At 44.7% G+C, this 16704-nt stretch overlaps 1 protein-coding gene across 4 annotated transcripts in view; it reads left to right on the top strand.

Moving 5' to 3' along the window:
• PACSIN2 (protein kinase C and casein kinase substrate in neurons 2) overlaps positions 1 to 16704 on the top strand; it is a 134623-nt gene that overhangs the window by 50775 nt on the left and 67144 nt on the right. Inside the window, exon 1 of one of the 4 annotated variants that reach the window (XM_039462994.2) lies at positions 1178 to 4740. The exons of 2 other annotated variants lie outside the window; for them this stretch is intronic. In XM_039462994.2, the coding sequence (XP_039318928.2) occupies positions 4623 to 4740 (118 nt within the window). In that variant the 5' untranslated portion in view covers positions 1178 to 4622. Of the gene's footprint in view, positions 1 to 1177; positions 4741 to 16704 lie in introns of those variants that run through there. One more of the 4 variants, XM_074390880.1, reaches the window with a different exon arrangement.

The following is a 16704-nucleotide window of genomic DNA, read 5'->3' as shown; positions in this document are numbered from 1 at the left end:
TTTTTATTGCCACGTGGTTTTCAGCTGTGCACCGATGCCACACAGTTGGGTTTTGATGTCCTGCATAGAGATGTGTGACAGAAACGTCGGTGCTACAGAGTATGTGCATGGTCTCCCCAACTTTCAGCAGCATGTGAGGCAGGCAGAGAGAATGAGCAAATAAACGAACCAGACTTAGGGCGAATAAAAGCCATGGACCTTGCTAGTCCTTGACTAGTTTGGTTTCTCAGAACATCACTATTCTGGTTACCCCTGGCTTGTGTCAGCCTGTAGAATCTTGGTGTTTGCCTTTCTGGAGATGGAGTTACAGATTCTTAATGGAAAATGCTTGTGGTCAGAGCAGCTCCTTTTGGTCTTTTGCATAACTTTGTTTTCCCTGCTGCTGATGAATCACCCGGCTCTGTGTTGGAGGCATGCTAAGTTCAGGGACCCAGGTACATAGGAACTGTACAGCCTGCCCAGTGCCGGGCTGCCAGGTGCCCCACCTCCTATGCCAGCCACCTGCCACTGAGGTCTCCTGCCTTGCCCTTGCCCTGTCCCGGCTCAGACGTTACTTTCAGCCCCCAGGGGAGGATTGAGAGAGCACAGAACCGCCGTCTTCGGCAGTCCAGTAATCCAATCACTGTACGCCCATAATCACTTTAAGAATCACTTTTTTTTTTTTTTTGAGATAGAGTCTCTCTCTGTTGCCCAGGCTAGAGTGCAGTGGTGCGATCTTGGCTCACTGGAACCGCCACCTCCTGTGTTTAGGTGATTCTCTTGCCTCAGCCTCCTGAGTAGCTGGGATTATAGGCATGTGCTGTCATGCCCGATTAATTTTTGTGTTTTTAGTAGAGATAGGGTTTCACCATGTTGGCCAGGCTGATCTCAAACTCCTGACCTCAAGTGATCTCCCTGCCTCAGCCTCCTGCGTAGCGGGACTTACAGGCATGTGCCACCATACCCAGCTAATTTTTTTGTGTTTTTATTAGAGATGGGGTTTCACCATGTTGGCCGGGATAGTCTCGATCTCTTGACCTTCTGATCCGCCCACTTTGGCCTCCCGAAGTGTTGGGATTACAGGTATGAGCCACCACGCCCAGCATAAAAGCGGTCATTTTTACCATGTGGCAATCATATAACGAAAGGCCTCAGATAGAAGCAGCAGCCCTGCTGGGTCCTGTCCTGTGTTTGAGTCCTGCTAGGGTGATGAACTGGCCTGCTGGAGCTGCACTGGGCTCTCGGCAGGTGAATCCCCGTGGGCGGTGCTGCTGTTGGTGTCGTTTGCCGCCTCTGCAGGGGCCCTGAGCTGATGGATGGCGCTGCTGGTCTTTAGCTAACTTGGTGGACTCTCTTTCTGAATTTTCTTCCGCCTTAATCCACATGGTTTGAGTGGGCTGGTTGCATACTCTTGGAGAACCAACATGAGATGTCCCCTCTGGGAAACCTTCCCTGACCCCGCTCCCTGTTCTAGGTCATGGCTCCCTTTGCTGTGTCCTGCAGCGGGTGGGACACACTGGACTCTGGGTTTTATCCACTCATGTCATTTTATTTATTTGCACTTGTGCCCAGCCTGCGCATTGTGGTCCAGGGCAGGGACGTTGGCCACTTTAACTGTGGGACAGTAAGCACTGCACTGGCATTAATGTTTGTGGAATGTCGTCCAGTGGCTTCCAGTCTTTGATGACAGAAGCCAGATCATAACGGGAATTCCAGCTTTGGCACTGCATGTCAGAGGCTAGTAGATGAGCTTCCCTGAGCATGTTTCTGTCCTAGCATTACCTAGAGGATGGTTGGGTGGCTGTCCCACTGCCTGGGGCAGGAGAGCTGCCTGAGTCAGTCTTGTCTTCTGCCATAGTCCACCTTTCTGGCCTGGAGTCCACTAGTGAGGTGTGGCTGACATAATGGGCAGGGAGAGGGTGTCCTTAGCACACTGGAAATCTGGTCTGATGACTTGCTAGTTCCACTACTATTCACTGCAATTTTTTTTTCTTCCCCACCTTGCTCTGGTAACTGGGTACTTGGGGCAGGACCCACAATGCCTCCACCTCCCGCCAGGCATCCAGGCTGCACTCTGCCTGAGGGCATGTGAGGGCGGCCCTGGCCTGGACTGTGAGCGGCTGCTGCTGGTGCTGGGTTGGCCTTCCCTCGCCCTGGGCTGGATGTGGCCCTCACCCTCCACCCCACAACCCCAGTTCTGCCTTGGCCCTCTTCTCCTTTTCCAAGTTTACCTGTTAATTAAGCAGGAACCGTATTCAAGACCCAGTTCTGATCCTTGAGGGAAGTCAGGATGTGGGGGCAGTGTCATGTGGCTGGACTCTGGAGGCTGGCTCCCTGTGGGACACTTAGCAAGTTACGTAACATCTCACCTGGGAGGTGGAGATAACAGTGCTTACCCCACTAGAGCTGTTTTCATGATTAGCCAGAAATAAAGTAAGTGCTGTGTAAATGTTTATTGAGAAGCCTATTTGCTGGTTTTAAAAAAAGAGAGTGAGTCTCTTCAAAAGCCCTCCCATAAGATGGATGGTGCTTTTTTGTCCCAGAGCCTCAGTGGGGCTCTGGGACAAAAAAGTTTTCTGGCACCCTGGCTTGGGGGAGGGGACAGATAGACAAGTTTTGCATTTTTTAGTAGAGATGTAGTTTCACCATGTTGGCCAGGCTGGTCTCAGACTTGCTTCCCTGGAACTCAGGCGCTGTTTCTTTCTCAGTGGAGTGAGTGCTTGCCAGCTGTGGCAGGCGAGGCTCTCTGCTGTTCATCTTCTGTGGCGGTGCAGTGGATTTAACTAAGCTGACTACAGTATATGGTGAACGATGTGTTGATTTCTCTGCTTTTTGGGTGAAGAACTGTGTGGGGAGGGGTGGTAAATAATTTCCTGAGTAGTGTAAATTATTATCATGTGTCAAGTAGGAGAGTCGTCATGTTATGTGGTCTTTGCTTTTACTGGTATTTTTCCATTAAGGAATTTCTTTTTTTTCTTTTTCTTTTTTTGTGAGACAGGATCTCACTCTGTCACCCAGGCTGGAGTGTAGTGGTGTGATCTCGGCTCACTGCAACCTCTGCCTCCTGGGGTCAAGTGATTCTTGTGCCTCAGCCTCCCAAGTAGCTGGGATTATAGCCATGTGCCACTATAACTGGCTAATTTTTGAATTTTATGGTAGAGATGAGGTTTCACCATGTTGGCCAGGCTGGTCTCCAACTCCTGGCTTTAAGCAATCCGTTTGCCTCGGCCTCCCAAAGTGCTGGGAGTACAGGTGTGAGCCACCAGGCCCGGTCTAAGGAATTTCTAAACACAAGATTTTCAAAAGAGATTTTTAACCTATTTCGTTTTGAGTTATAAGGTGAGCCTAGGTGGCTGTTTTTAACAGAACATTTTTGAATGAATATAAGTAGCAAGAACACTGGTAAATAGTGGATATCCACTTAGCACAGCTTCCTCTTGCAGTGTTATTTTGCCAGTCACGTATTCCGCCATCCCCACATTACGTCCCCTTGGGCCGTGCTGGAAGGCGGAAACTGCCCTGAAGTAGCCCTGCTCGGCCCTCGACACTCCATCCTGGTTTGCCGTGGGTGACGGGAACGTGTGCACGCGCGTCTTCCAGGAGAGAGCCTCGGGGAGATGGATCCTTTGAAATACTTGTTTTCTGTCTGTTTTTTGCAGATTAGTTTCCATATCTACTCTTTCCTCTAGTATATGTGTGTATTTATATTGTATGAGATTTTAAAGAGTTTTATTGAATAATATGCATACCCAAAGTGCAGAGATCTCAAGTGTGCATATTAGTGAATTTTCACAAGTGCAGCACACCCACAGCCAGTTCAAGAGCCGCAACATGGCTCCAAAGCCTCCTGGCGTCCCTTTCTGCCTGCCTCCCTGTCCTGGCTTCGAAGGGCGCAGCTTGGTTGCGACTCGTGTGCTTGATCTGAAGGGAATCATACAGTATGTATTCTTGTAGGCACAGCATTTTAAAATCTTTCTCTCCTCACCTAAAGTTTTTTTCATTATTTTTTTCTTCACTTTGATTTTTTTGTAAAAATTGAAGAAGCAAGATGTTTTTGTTTTTCTTTCTGTGTAATCACACTTGGGTGTTTGAGTTTCCTAGTTCTTAGGAGAAGTTGTGCTGCTGAGAGACCCTACCTGTCTCCAGGGGACTCCATGTCCCCAGTCCTGTCTCCTGCCTGAGGCCTCCTCTTCATCTGCTGACAAGCATTGCCTTGGTGTGTGTAGTCGCAGAAGGAAGTTGAGTCCACATGCAGGGAGGGACAGCGTAAGATTATCCTGTACAAGCAAGTCCCTGTCCACCTCCCGCTGCGGCACCCAGCCCCTAACGTGCAGAGCCGGTCGTCTTTTTTCTCTTGTGAGCAGGAGGATCCCAAATACAAGAAAGATTCGAAGACTCTCATGTGTAAGTTAGTTTGTATATAAGTTGATTTTTTGGTGTTGGGGAGGGAGTAGTAGGAATTTTATTCTCAGACCTCTTCTCCCTGATTTTCCATGAAATACTGAAATTTCTCTTTGCCCACTTTCTGAAAAGAGAGCTCTTCCGTGGTGGCCACAGCAGGCAGCGTGCAGTCTGGGAACCTGGGGCTGTACAGTGAATGCGGCAGTGTAAGGGAATGACCTTATCTCGGCAGCCAACAGGAAATGATGAAACGTGCTGGGAGAATTCAGCTGAGAGACAGAGGTCAGACGTGCCGGCGGGTTGGGAAGAGGCAGGTACGGAAGCTGAGCTGCAAAGTTAGCCGGCATCTGATAGAAAAACGTGAGTGTGCTGTTGAAGGCTTGCGTCTCCTTTAAAGTAGTCCTCTTTGAAAGTAGATTTTTCATGGATTTGTTTTCTTTCTCACAGAGTGACTGATTTAACAGAACTCTTACCTTCTGTGCAAGCGCACCTAGTTTTAGAGTTCCTTGACGGAAATGTTCAACTAGTTCATTATTAACTGAGCGATGCAGAACGCTTTATCCAGGGTGCTTGGAGAAAGTGTCAGAGTGAGTGTTTGATTTTCTTGGAGAATAGATTTCAGCTAGAACAAATGAAGGATTGTGTTTTATAATTTTTGATTGGGGTTTTAGAACATATGTGCATGTTTCCTTTCCACGTGGATGCAGTAGCTTTGTCCCTTTGCTTTGGCTTGTTTGGGACTAGCAGACATACTTGAGCTGTATTTTTTTCTTGCCGAGTAGCTAAATGACTTACTCGAGTTAGCTGTGAATAGAGGGCTTCCCCCTCCTACTTTAAGGTGTTCATGTTTCATACATGCTGCCATTTTCTTTCTTTACAGCCAAATCTAATCTACAAACGTAAGTGGGGACTTGAGAGAGAAAAAACAAATTAGCTTTTCCAGGAGACTGTAATTGCTGTTTTCATGACTGTCTGCTGTAGACTCTCTGAATTCCTGTGCCACCGCTCCAGGTGCCCTCCCCATCCTCCTCCTCAGTTCTTCTCATTTCTCATCCCAGCTGCACCCTGCACCCTTGCCCCTGTCTCCCCAGGGCTATCACTAGACACTTTTATGTTTTTGTCGGGTAACATAATGTAAAAGTTTTATTGTTTTAATAACTGAACAGCCTTATATACATATTTAATTATTTCTTAGAAGTCATATTCTGGAATTGAAAAACAATGGCTCTCGCTTTATTGATACAGTGCTGTAATTCTAATTAGATTTTAACATCCTGATACTTAAGTGATCCATTGCTCAGTGAATTATACTTACTGGATTACCTATTGCTGTCAAAAAGGCAGCGTCCTCTCTCTGTTCTCTAGAAAATGCTGTGCTGGTGCAGCCTGTGCCACACAGCGAAGCATCCTTTCTTGTTAGGATGTTACCTGCTGTGAAGCGTGTATTTCAGATACTTTCACAGTTGCATAGGAAAGGTTTCTAGAAACCCCCGGGATATGTATAGTATGTTGGTTCGACCTTAATCGGATCCATCAGTTTTGCCTTTGCTCTTGTAGCTCTGAATATCTCTTCAGATCCCTTCCTTCTTGTCAATAAAACATCCTCTTGAATTCTAGATGAACTTTAAATGCTGTATTATGAAAACAGCAAAGAGGTTTCATAACTTCAAACCAAAGCATGTTTTACAGGCATGAGATTTATGCCAAAAAATAAAAATAAGCCTTCCTTTTTCTCCCCTTTTCTTTTTAAACAGTGTTAGTCCTTTGAGACCTGTTTGTCCTACGACACAATTCTTTTATTCATTTGGTGGCATGATGCAGAAGGGGGGACACAGTATTTGTAGCTATAATGGCTCATGGAGTTAATATTCCAGGCTCCTCACTTTACCAAAGGGATTGAGACCCAGAGGTGACGACTTGTCCAAGGTCACTCTGCTTGTTGGTAGCCAAGTGAGTCTGAAACCCTGGTCTCGTGACAGCTGGGTCATTACTCTTTACATTACAGTAATTGGCTTTCTTCACATTATTATCTTAAGATTAATATCATTTAGTTAAGAGTGTTTGTTTTTTTTTTTCTTCTGATGAGTCCATTTATATTTGTTTCCCTTTCAAACACTCAGCTTTAAGCTTTTTTCCTGTAAGTACTATTTGGCATTGATGATTAATGAATTACCTCAAGTACAAAGAGCATTGACATGTCTGCCTCTGGGAGAGACTTTTTCTTAAAAATCAGCAATTCTCTATAAAGTTTTGCTTGCCTCTTCCCTAAGTCGGGGAGAGACAGTCACTTGTTACCGATCGAACCGGGCCTTTGAGATGGGATTACTTGCTAGATGAGAATGCCAAGCTAAATATGATCACAACTAATACAAGAGACAGACAAGCACTCAATTCTTCTTTTAAAGATGATTCTTCAGGGTTGAAAGGAAAACCCCAAACATTCAGCATTTCTGCGTTTCAGCCCCTATAAGGGAATGCAGACAGCTCTGTCTTCAGCTGGACTGAAGAGCTTTTAGAATATGAAAGACTTTAATATATCATAATGTAAATAAAGGAGAAAATGACATAATTTATAAAAATGGAATTTACTCACAATTTTCCAGGATCATTAAAAATGGTTTTTGCTAAAAATTGAATTAGAATCCTCTGAAATTCAGGTGTGGGAGCTAGAAGTAAACAGAGGTACGCTGAAGACAGCGGCTCACTGTTCTTAGACCTTGATGTGGCCGTCACTGTCTGTCCAGAGTCACCTTAAAATGCCTTGGGGAGGTTCTTAGGTTAGCACTTACGCGTATTTTCCAAAGTATTTAGAATATATGCCTCGAAGGATTTCTGAAACAAAAACACTCTAGGAAAACGGGCACTTTCATAGATACATTGATTGTATTTGAAGTTGAATTTAGTAACTTTGCAATGATTTTAATTTATGAAACCGAAGAATGACATGTGATACCTGAGCACTATTTTTATGCAGTGTGTCAGAGCTGTCTTCCCTCTTGGTGTTCTGCTGGGCACTTTCTGTCAGTCTTCTTGAAGAAGGTGCTGCTTTCATTTGGTGAGCTAGGTGACATTATCCTGGGACCTGGAGAACATGTGAGGCCGTAGGCTGATGAGCTGAAGTGGCTTAGTTCGCTTCTCCCATAATTTAGTTATCTTTGTTCCCCAATTAGCATTTTATACTGTTACATTTTCAGCATATATTAAGTATAGAATATTCCAGCCAGCTTCCTTTTCTTAGTATATAATTGACCGTCTTATCTTCTGCAGTCTGTAAGTAACATTTGATACCCTTCCCTCCCTGGCCCCTAGCTTCTGCCCACATCAGTATAAATGCTGCTGTGCTTGTGAGATTTAAAGATGAGAAAGGGATACCAGACAGTTGCATGCTGGCATTGCTGCAAACTGAGAAGGGGTTAAACGGAAGCCCCTGGGGCTGCTGTTGGCTTAGAAATATCAGAGTTTGTGTTGTGGCATTTGGCCCTTTTTCATGTCCACTCTGCTTGGGGCATCTCTCCAGAACCTTGTCTAAGACTATGAAGAAATGTCTCCCAGGAGAGTTTGGTAAAGAGTGTGTGTGTGTGTGTGTGTGTGTGTGTGTGTGTGTGTGTGTGTGTGTGAGAGAGAGAGAGAGAGAGAGAGAGAGAGAGAGAGAATATGGTGAGATAGGAATTAGACAAGGCTTATTGATTTGAATGAATGAATTGCAGTGTTTGCCTTTCTAGTGATAACTTTTGAAGGCACTGCAGTTACATTTCACTAGGCTGGTCTAAATGCGTTTGCGTGTCACAGTTCTGCCGTGACACCGAGTAGCAGGTTGTCTCTACTTGATGTCTCCTCTAGCCCTGGGACTCTGGCCTAAGTTTGTTCTCATTAGACTCTGTCTTATATGAATCATAAGACATAAATCTTTATGTTGGCCCATGATGCATATTTTATTTTGAGAAACTTAAAGAATCTAATAGGAAGTACTCTGAATTTGAAATATGTGTCAGTGGTCAACACAGTAGTATGGGATTTAGGTTATCTTTTTGTTAATGTGAAGCCTGTGCTATGAATTTCATACTCAGTCCGTTTCCCTTCAGGATTTGTTCAAGTGGAGTCTTTGAAGGAGAAGAGGGAAGAATGATTTTGCGGGAAAATGCTTACTTGACAAAATGTTGATGTAATTAATGGGACAAAATACTGAACTTCCCAATTAGGAATTCTCTCTTTGACTCTTTAAATTCCTAACATAGATTGGTAGTGCTAGTTTAACTAAATAAATGAAGCACATGGCAGTTTTGGGGTTAATGATGTGATTTCTCTGTGGTTCTTCTCTGCTATGAACTGACACATAAAGAAAATAGCACAGGGCGTAGTGGACTGATCACCAGTATCTATTGATTTGGAAGACAGAAGCATTTGTTACTACTTTCCTACCTATAGGAATGGTCACCTCAGGTTCACTTAGTCACATCCTAACATCGCTGTGCCTGGAGAATGGTAGAAAGCAGGACCATGAAGCCATGAAGGAAAGCAGCAAGGTCACTTGTGGAAGGACAATCTTTGCATACTTAACATTGAACTCGAAGACGTTAAATTTAACCTTAGGTGTCTCCAGTGAATTTCTGAGGTTGAAGAGTTTGCATTTGGGATGGTAGAAGTTGTCATGATGATGAAAAGTCGTGATATGAAGCTTATGTAAACTGTAGTTGTCCCAGCACCTGACAGCTTTTTTTTTCTTCCCTGATGCTATCTCCAGGTATGACAGCTTTCATTGGTAGACTTCAGGCACCTGCATGAGCTCTGTGCTTACTTCCAGCCATCCATTAGGTCACTACCTGGAGGGACAGTCCACCTGGATGGTTGCTGGCTGGATCAGTTGATTTGTTCATTCATGTATTTATTCATTCAGTTTACCTTCTTGGTCCCTTGTCCACGTGGTTCACATCAGGTACTATGCTAGACTCTGGGGATCCATAGATGGTTAGGATTGAATTCTTGACTCTGAGAAGCTCACAGTCCAGCAAGGTAAAGAGACTTCTTAGTAGCTGGGCGATGAGTCTTCAAGAGCTATTGGGTCTTTATTCTGCCGTGAAGAGTGGAGGAGACTGGAGGAAACTCCAGTTTGGTGATGAGTTTTAGAGGGAGTGGTTTGTCAGACACCCAAGAGAAGCAGAGGGAGCATTATATGCAAAGGCGAGGAGGTCAGAATGCCAGATGTCGGAGCTTGATGGGGCTGGCATGCCATTTATATGTGGACATGCTTCAGGAACGTCATGTTTATCATATCCAGACCAGTTATTTTTCATCCCAACCCAGTTTGTTCTTCTGAATTCTGATTTTCTCTTTGTGGCATTATCACCTACTGTGCCTCCAAAATTAGAAGCTTTGGGTCCCTGCCCCCATCACCCATTCCCTGGCATCATCCGTTACTATGTCCTGTTTTTCCTTTTGGGTATATTCCTTTTTCCTGGTCTTCCAACCATTTCTCTTTCTCCAGTCTTGAACCTCCAGAACTGCATTGTCCAGTGTGTTAGCCACTAACCACATGTGACTGTTTACATTAAAGTTAAATAGAATTAAAAAGTAATTGAGACCAGTCTCGGCAACGTAATGAGACCTCTGTCTCTACAAAAAATAATAGCCAGGTGCAGTGGCGCATACTTGTAGTCCAAGCTTCAGAAGGCTGAGGTGGGACGATTACTTGCACCCATGAGGTTGAGGCTGCAATGAGCCATGATAGTGCTACTGCACTCCAGCCTGAATGAGAGTGACACCCTGTCTCAAAAAAAAAAAAAAAAAAAAGTCAGTTTCTCACTTGGACTAACTACATTTTAAGTGTTAATTGTTGGTGGCTGCCATACCAGACAGCCCAAGACTAGAGGCTCGATGGGCTGTTCTCTACTGTCTGTCCAAGGGAACCTTCCTTTATGGGCTCCTTTCTTTCTTTTCTTTCTTTTCCCTCCCTCTTGCTTTTCCTTTCTCTCTTCCTTTCTTCCTTTCCTTTCCTTTTTCTCTTCTCTCCCCTCTCTCTTCTTTTTTCTTTTCTTTCTTCTCAGTGTCTCACTCTGTCACCAGGCTGGAATGCAGTGGCACAATCTCTGCTCACTGAAACCTCCACCTCCCATATTCAAGTGATTCTCCTGCCTCAGCCTCCCAAGTAGCTGGGATTATAGGAGCCTGCCACCATGCCCAGCTAATTTTTGTATTTTTGGTAGAGATGGGGTTTCACCATATTGGCCAGGATGGTCTTGATCTCTTGACCTCTTGATCCACCCAACTTGGTCCCTAAAAGTGCTGGGATTACATGCATGTGCCACCATGCCCAGCCTGTGGGTTTTTTTCTTTTGAGATGGAGTCTTGCCCTGTCACCCAGGCTGGAGTACAGTGGTGCAATCTCAGCTTACTGCAACCTCCGCCTCCCGGGTTCAAGTGATTCTCATGGCTGTCTTTTGTATTTTTGGGTAGAGACAGGGTTTCACCATGTTGGCTTGACTGCTTTTGAACTCCTGACCTCGAGTGATCTGCTCACCTCGGCCTCTGAGCCACTGCGCCCAGCCTCATGCCTTTTAATCTTTGTGCATGCTGTTCTTTCTCCCTTCAGAAGACCATTCCTGCTCTAAGCATTCCCTTCTTCCCTGGCTTTCCTCAGGTGAATTTCGTCTCTTTTTTTCCTCCAGTGTCCATGTAATCACACAATCACACACTCTGTCAGGGCATGTGTGTTTATTATGTGTCGAGACATCACGGTACAGTGGTTAAGCTCTGGGGACAGACTGTCCTGACTTCAAGACTAGCGCTTACTTGCCAGGTGGCTTTCAACAAATTCTTTAACCTTTCTAAGTTTTAGTTTCTTCAGCTATAAAATGAAGATAATGTTTTTTGCATCATGTTAAATGAAACCCTTAGCACTGCACTTAAATATATAGCTCTAAAGTTGTAGCTGAGAGCTCTCATTCTGGGTAGATGGCCTTCTTCTGTTCCTCAGCCATGCTAAAACCACATCATCTGCTAATGATGCTGTTGTGATGCTTCTTTTCTGATGTTTATACCTTTTAGTTATTTTTCTTATTGCAGTGGCTAGGCCCTTCAGTGCTCTTTGTATAGACAGGCAGTTTTTTCTTATTCCTGTAATATCTATTGGCTGTAGTTCTTCTGGTGATATTTTTATTCTCTTGTTTTGATTACATTTCACTGTGCCTACTTTTCATTGTATTTGTTTTTTCATTCTTAGTTTAGAAATTAAATTCTCAGCCTGCTCCTTTAGTGGTTAGTCTAGATATTTTTATATAGTTAACAAAGTCTAAAGTAATATGTTTACCCTTCTCTTGAATAATGGATGGATATAAAACATTTTAACTCCATATGCCCTCTCAACTTCTCCAGTTTTTTTCCCTGAATTTTTAAATCCTACAGATTTGCCACTGTCCTTCATACAGTTAATACTATTTAGATTTATCCCATATATTTACCTGCATATTTGTAGGTAAATATTCCTTCATGTGCTTCAGGCTTTCCATCTGAAATAATTTCCTTCTTTTAAAAGTATATCTTTTAAGGGCTGGGCACAGTGGCTCACGCCTGTAATCTCAGCACTTTGGGAGGCTGAGGCAGACAGATCACCTGAGGTCGAGAGTTCGAAGCCAGCCTGGCCAACATGGCGAAACTCCGTCTCTACAAAAATACAAAAAAATTAGCAGGGTCTGGTGGCATACACCTGTAATCCCAGCTACTAGGGAGGCTGAGGCAGGAGAATTGCTTGAACCTGGCAGGCGGAGATTGCAGTGAGCCGAGAGTGCACCACTGCACTCCAGCCTGGGTGACAGAGGGAGCCTCTGTCTCAAATTAATTAATTAATTAATTAATTAATTAATTTCTTCAACAGGAGAGTCATTAAGATACCTGATTTGCTGTGCTGCTGAAAACAGAAGCATGCTCTGTCATACCATGTGTCTGTATCAGAGCCTGACACATTCCTTGACTCGTTCATTCCAGTTGTGTTTATTGTGTACCTGTTATGTGTCAGTGCTAGGAACATCGTGAACAAGGCAAAATCCTCATGCATAAGGAGCTTACATTCTTGTGAGTGGAAAGGGAAAATATACAAATATATAGTTTGGCAGATGAGATTGAGTGTTAAGAAAATAAAACAGAAAAAAAAAAAAGAAAAGAAAACAGAGTTAAGGCTGGAGTATCAGGGCTGAGGAAGGCTTGCTTAAGGAGAGGGTAATGTTTGAGCACATATCTGATGCTGTGAGGCAGCAGATCCTACAGACGTGGGAGAAAGGTATTCTCTGCAGAGGGGAAGCAGGTGCAAAGGTAAGCCAAAGTCTGGTACATTTGGAGGACCACACGGAGGTCATTGCAGCCAGAGTCCAGGGTGGGGATTTTAAGGGGCCAACAAGAATCACACGTGACCTTGTAGTCAGGGTGGGGAGTATCAGTAACTGTGACAGTTGACTGTTGGCAAGTGGGGAGTATCAATCATTGTGAAACTTGACAATAGCTGTTGGCAAGTTTTGAGTGTGGTGGATTGAACCAGGGTAACTGAGATAGAGATGGTGTGAAGTGGCCACATTCTGGCTCTGTTTTGAGGTAGAGGTGATGTTATGTGGACACGGGCAGGAGAGGAGTCAGCGATGACACTGGGACATTTGTCCTGAGCAGCCCACCCGGTAGATGCAGCAGGAAGAGGTGGGTTTCGGCCAGTGTGTCGGAGAGGCCTGTGAGCCTCCCCGGGGAGATGCTGAACCAGCAGTGAGGGCTGTGCTGGATCTGGAGCTCAGGGAGAGGCTGAGTCAAGAGGCATCAGCAGGTGGATGGAATTTCAGGTCACAGGAGAGAGTGGGTCACCCAGGAAACTAGTGTGCACGGAGAAGAGGAGGCTGAGCCCTGGGCCCCACCGGTGAGCACAGGTGATAAGGGCACTGACTGGGTGCTTTGCAGGACTGTCTGGAAGCCCTCGTCTTGAGAGAATGCAATTGATACTGCAGGCTGGTTATCAGTGACTACCAGAAAATTTTGGATTTCATACTCTAATAAAGGGAAGGTGCCTACGTTCTACCTTACTTTCCTTTTGAATTTCCTTTTTTTTGTGGGTGTGAGACGGAGTTTCGCTCTTGTTGCCTCGGCTGGAATGCAATGGCGTGATCTCGGCTCACCGCAACCTCCGCCTCCTGGGTTCAAGTGATTCTCCTGCCTCAGCCTCCCAAGTAGCTGGGATTGCAGGCACATACTACCATGTCTGGCTAATTTTTGTGTGTGTGTGTGTGTTTTTTTTTTTTTTTTAAGTAGAGACAGTCTTTCGCCGTGTTGGTCAGGCTGGTCTTGAACTCCCGACCTCAGGTGATCCACCCACCTCGGCCTGGGATTACAGGCATGAGCCACTGCGCCCAGCTCCTTTTGAATTTTCAAAATCAGTTCAATCCGTATATTCTTATGGCAGAACAATTAAGTGATACAGATATGCAAAAACCCCAGACTTTCATGTTCTTCTACCCAGAGATGTTCATTCAAGGGTTGCTCCGGTGTCATCTCGTCAGGACAGCCTTCCCCGGCCACCATCTGTTCAGGTAGACCCTGTCACTGTCTGTCCCCCACTTGGCTTCATGCTTCTCTCCAGCCCTTAATGCTGCCTTCTGTTACATGACGTACTGGTGTGGCTTTGTGTCCCCTGGCTCCTGCTGGAAAGTATGCAGGAGACTTGTCACTTGTACCCATCTTGGGTCCCCACAGACCCAGTGAGGTGCCTGGCATACAGTAAGTAAGCCTGCGTTTCGCTGAATGGAGGAACTCACGTTTTTGGTATATAGCCTTCTGGGCTTTTTTTTTTTTTTTTTTTTTTAACACTCTCAAACATGTATTTTTAGATAAGCCCAAGTGTTCAGCCTTTTCGACTTAAGAAAGCTCCTTGTGGTTTTGAATATTACTATAAGCCAGCTCTGTACTAGTAGGCTGCGGGCTGCTGTTTTCAGTCCGTTTCAGTGACAGCTGCACAGGCCTTCAGAGCCCTTCCTGTGCCTGCTCCGGGACAGCAGCCTCACTCCCCAGGCCACCTCAGGCCCTCTCCTTTCCTCTTCCAGCTGCTGTGCCTGCCCTCGCGCCCGCCCTCCCACCTCTTCTCTTCCCCCCTGTTCTCTCTCTCACTCTCTCTGTCCCTCCCTCCCTCTCAGCCTAATCATGTATGACTTTGTCTTGTCTTCCTGAGTATTTAGACAGTTTGTTCCCCTGTATTTTGGAGGATTGGTTCCAGGACCCCCCAAAAGATACCAAAATCCATGGATGCTCATCTCTGATAAAAAATTTTGCTGCATTGCATGTAACGTGTATATAGCCTTCAGTATTCTTTAAATCATCTCTAGATTACTTATAATACCCAATAGAATATAAAGGCAATATAAATAGTTATACTGTATTGTTTAGGGAATAATGACAAGCAAAAAAAGTCTGTGTATGTTTAGTACAGGTGCAGCTACCCACTGTTTTCCCCTGGATATTGTCGATTTCCGGCTGTTTGAATCCGCAGATGTGGAACTGGTGGGTAGGAAGGGCTGAGCATGCTGTAAGCTCTAGGACCGCAGGGCCTGCGTGGTGCTATTCAGTCATTTTCACTTTCACTTCTCAGCTCTTAGCAAGGTTTCTGGTACTCAGAAAGTAAATGTTTTTAGAATATTGGGAGAGGTACATGTAAAATAATTTAAAATAAATTCTTTTGGCTTGATATTCACTCAGTTTATTAGAATACATTAAACATTTTATTGAAAATATTTAAGAATTTGGGACACAGGCTATCTGTTGAGCCAGCCAAACTGACAAATTTTATGAAGGACAGGCTCTGTGTGTGTGTGTGTGTGTGTGTGTGTGTGTGTGTGTGTGTGTGTGTTTAGTGGGGACATTGAATATTGTAATGAAGTCAAGATAGTAACCAAGAAAGACATTTTCTTCAGGGTGTCTCAGATAATATTATCGTATATTGCAGTTAGGCATTTTATCATAAATGGAGTTGTCATTGATTTTTCCCCTTTATAAGTGGTCACTGGAAATGTTTATTAGGCAGGTAGTATCACACAATGAGTGTGTGTGTCTTAACGTTGAACATCTTTGCTTTGTGTTTCTAGAGTTCTCAGTGGTGGAGCTGAAAAACGGGTGTGTAAGCCCTGCTTGCTGAAGCCATAGCCTCCGTGTGGGCGTGGGGCGTGCCAGAATGTCCAGGAGGAGTCATGCTAGGAGCAGGAAGACTGGGAAGGCAGGAGGCTGACGTTTGTAGGCACTCACTTACAACGTGTCATTTAAATTCCTATCCTGTGTAGGTCAGCCACCTTGGTTCCCATTTTTCCGGTAAGAAGGTGGCTTAGAAGTTAAAACATGCATCTATCACAGCCGTTTTAAACCCGGTTCTCTTTCTACTCTCCTTTTTTTTTTCTATTTAAGAAATGATTTCTTCTTTTTTATAGAGACAGGGTCCACCATGTTGCCCAGGCTGGTTTCTAACTCCTGGGCTCAAGGGATCCTTCTTCCCCCGCCCCCCAAAGTGCTGGGATTATAGGCGTGGCCACTGCACTTGGCCCACTCGCCTTGTTTAAGGGAAACTTTTGCTGTTAATTTTATGCTTGATTTAAGCCTATTAGTTTCAGATTGTTGCTTGACAATCGAGTTCCCTGTTTGTTTTTCCAAATTACTGGCTAGTTTATTGTATACGAACTTTTTAAAAAATAAAAGCCCCGTCAGGTTAGAATTCATTTGTCAGTTTGTCACAGCAAACTGGCTCTGTTTTTCTCTACAGTAGAATGCTTTGGCTCTAGCTGATACCTTTGAATGAAATAGAATATTTTCTTGAGAGAGTGGCACCATAGTTGAATGCATAGGTCCCTAGAAAATGTTTGTAAACCAAATCCTCTTGTGGTTTGCACTTAAATTTTTTTTTCTTTTTTTTTTTGAGATGAGGTCTCACTGTGTTGCCCAGGCTGGAATACAGTGGCTACGCACAGACACTATCATAGCTCACTGCAGCCTTGAACTCTTGGGCCCAAATGATCTTCCCGCCTCAGCCTTCCGAGTAGCTGGGACTATAGGTAGGCATATGCCACCACACCCAGGTCGTGTGACTTTCTAAACTTCAAAGGCACATATGTATAGTACTGCTTAAGAAGTATTTGGGCAGTTCATTTCCAGACGGCACTTGTGATGGGTGTGACCTCTTGTCCATGCTTACCTAGTGTTCTCATGGTGGGCTTTTATCAGGACATTCTACTTCTTATTGCTGGTAGCTAGACGGAACAGAAATCACTCTTCTAGCGACTCGAGCTGGTGTCTGACCTTTAGCGCTCTGCCATTTGCAAGTCC

This window comes from Saimiri boliviensis, chromosome 21 (genome assembly GCF_048565385.1).
Source record: "Saimiri boliviensis isolate mSaiBol1 chromosome 21, mSaiBol1.pri, whole genome shotgun sequence".
Classification (NCBI taxonomy): Eukaryota; Metazoa; Chordata; class Mammalia; order Primates; family Cebidae; genus Saimiri; species Saimiri boliviensis.
Note: the sequence above shows the minus strand (reverse complement) of the source record. Positions and strands in the feature narration are given on the sequence as shown.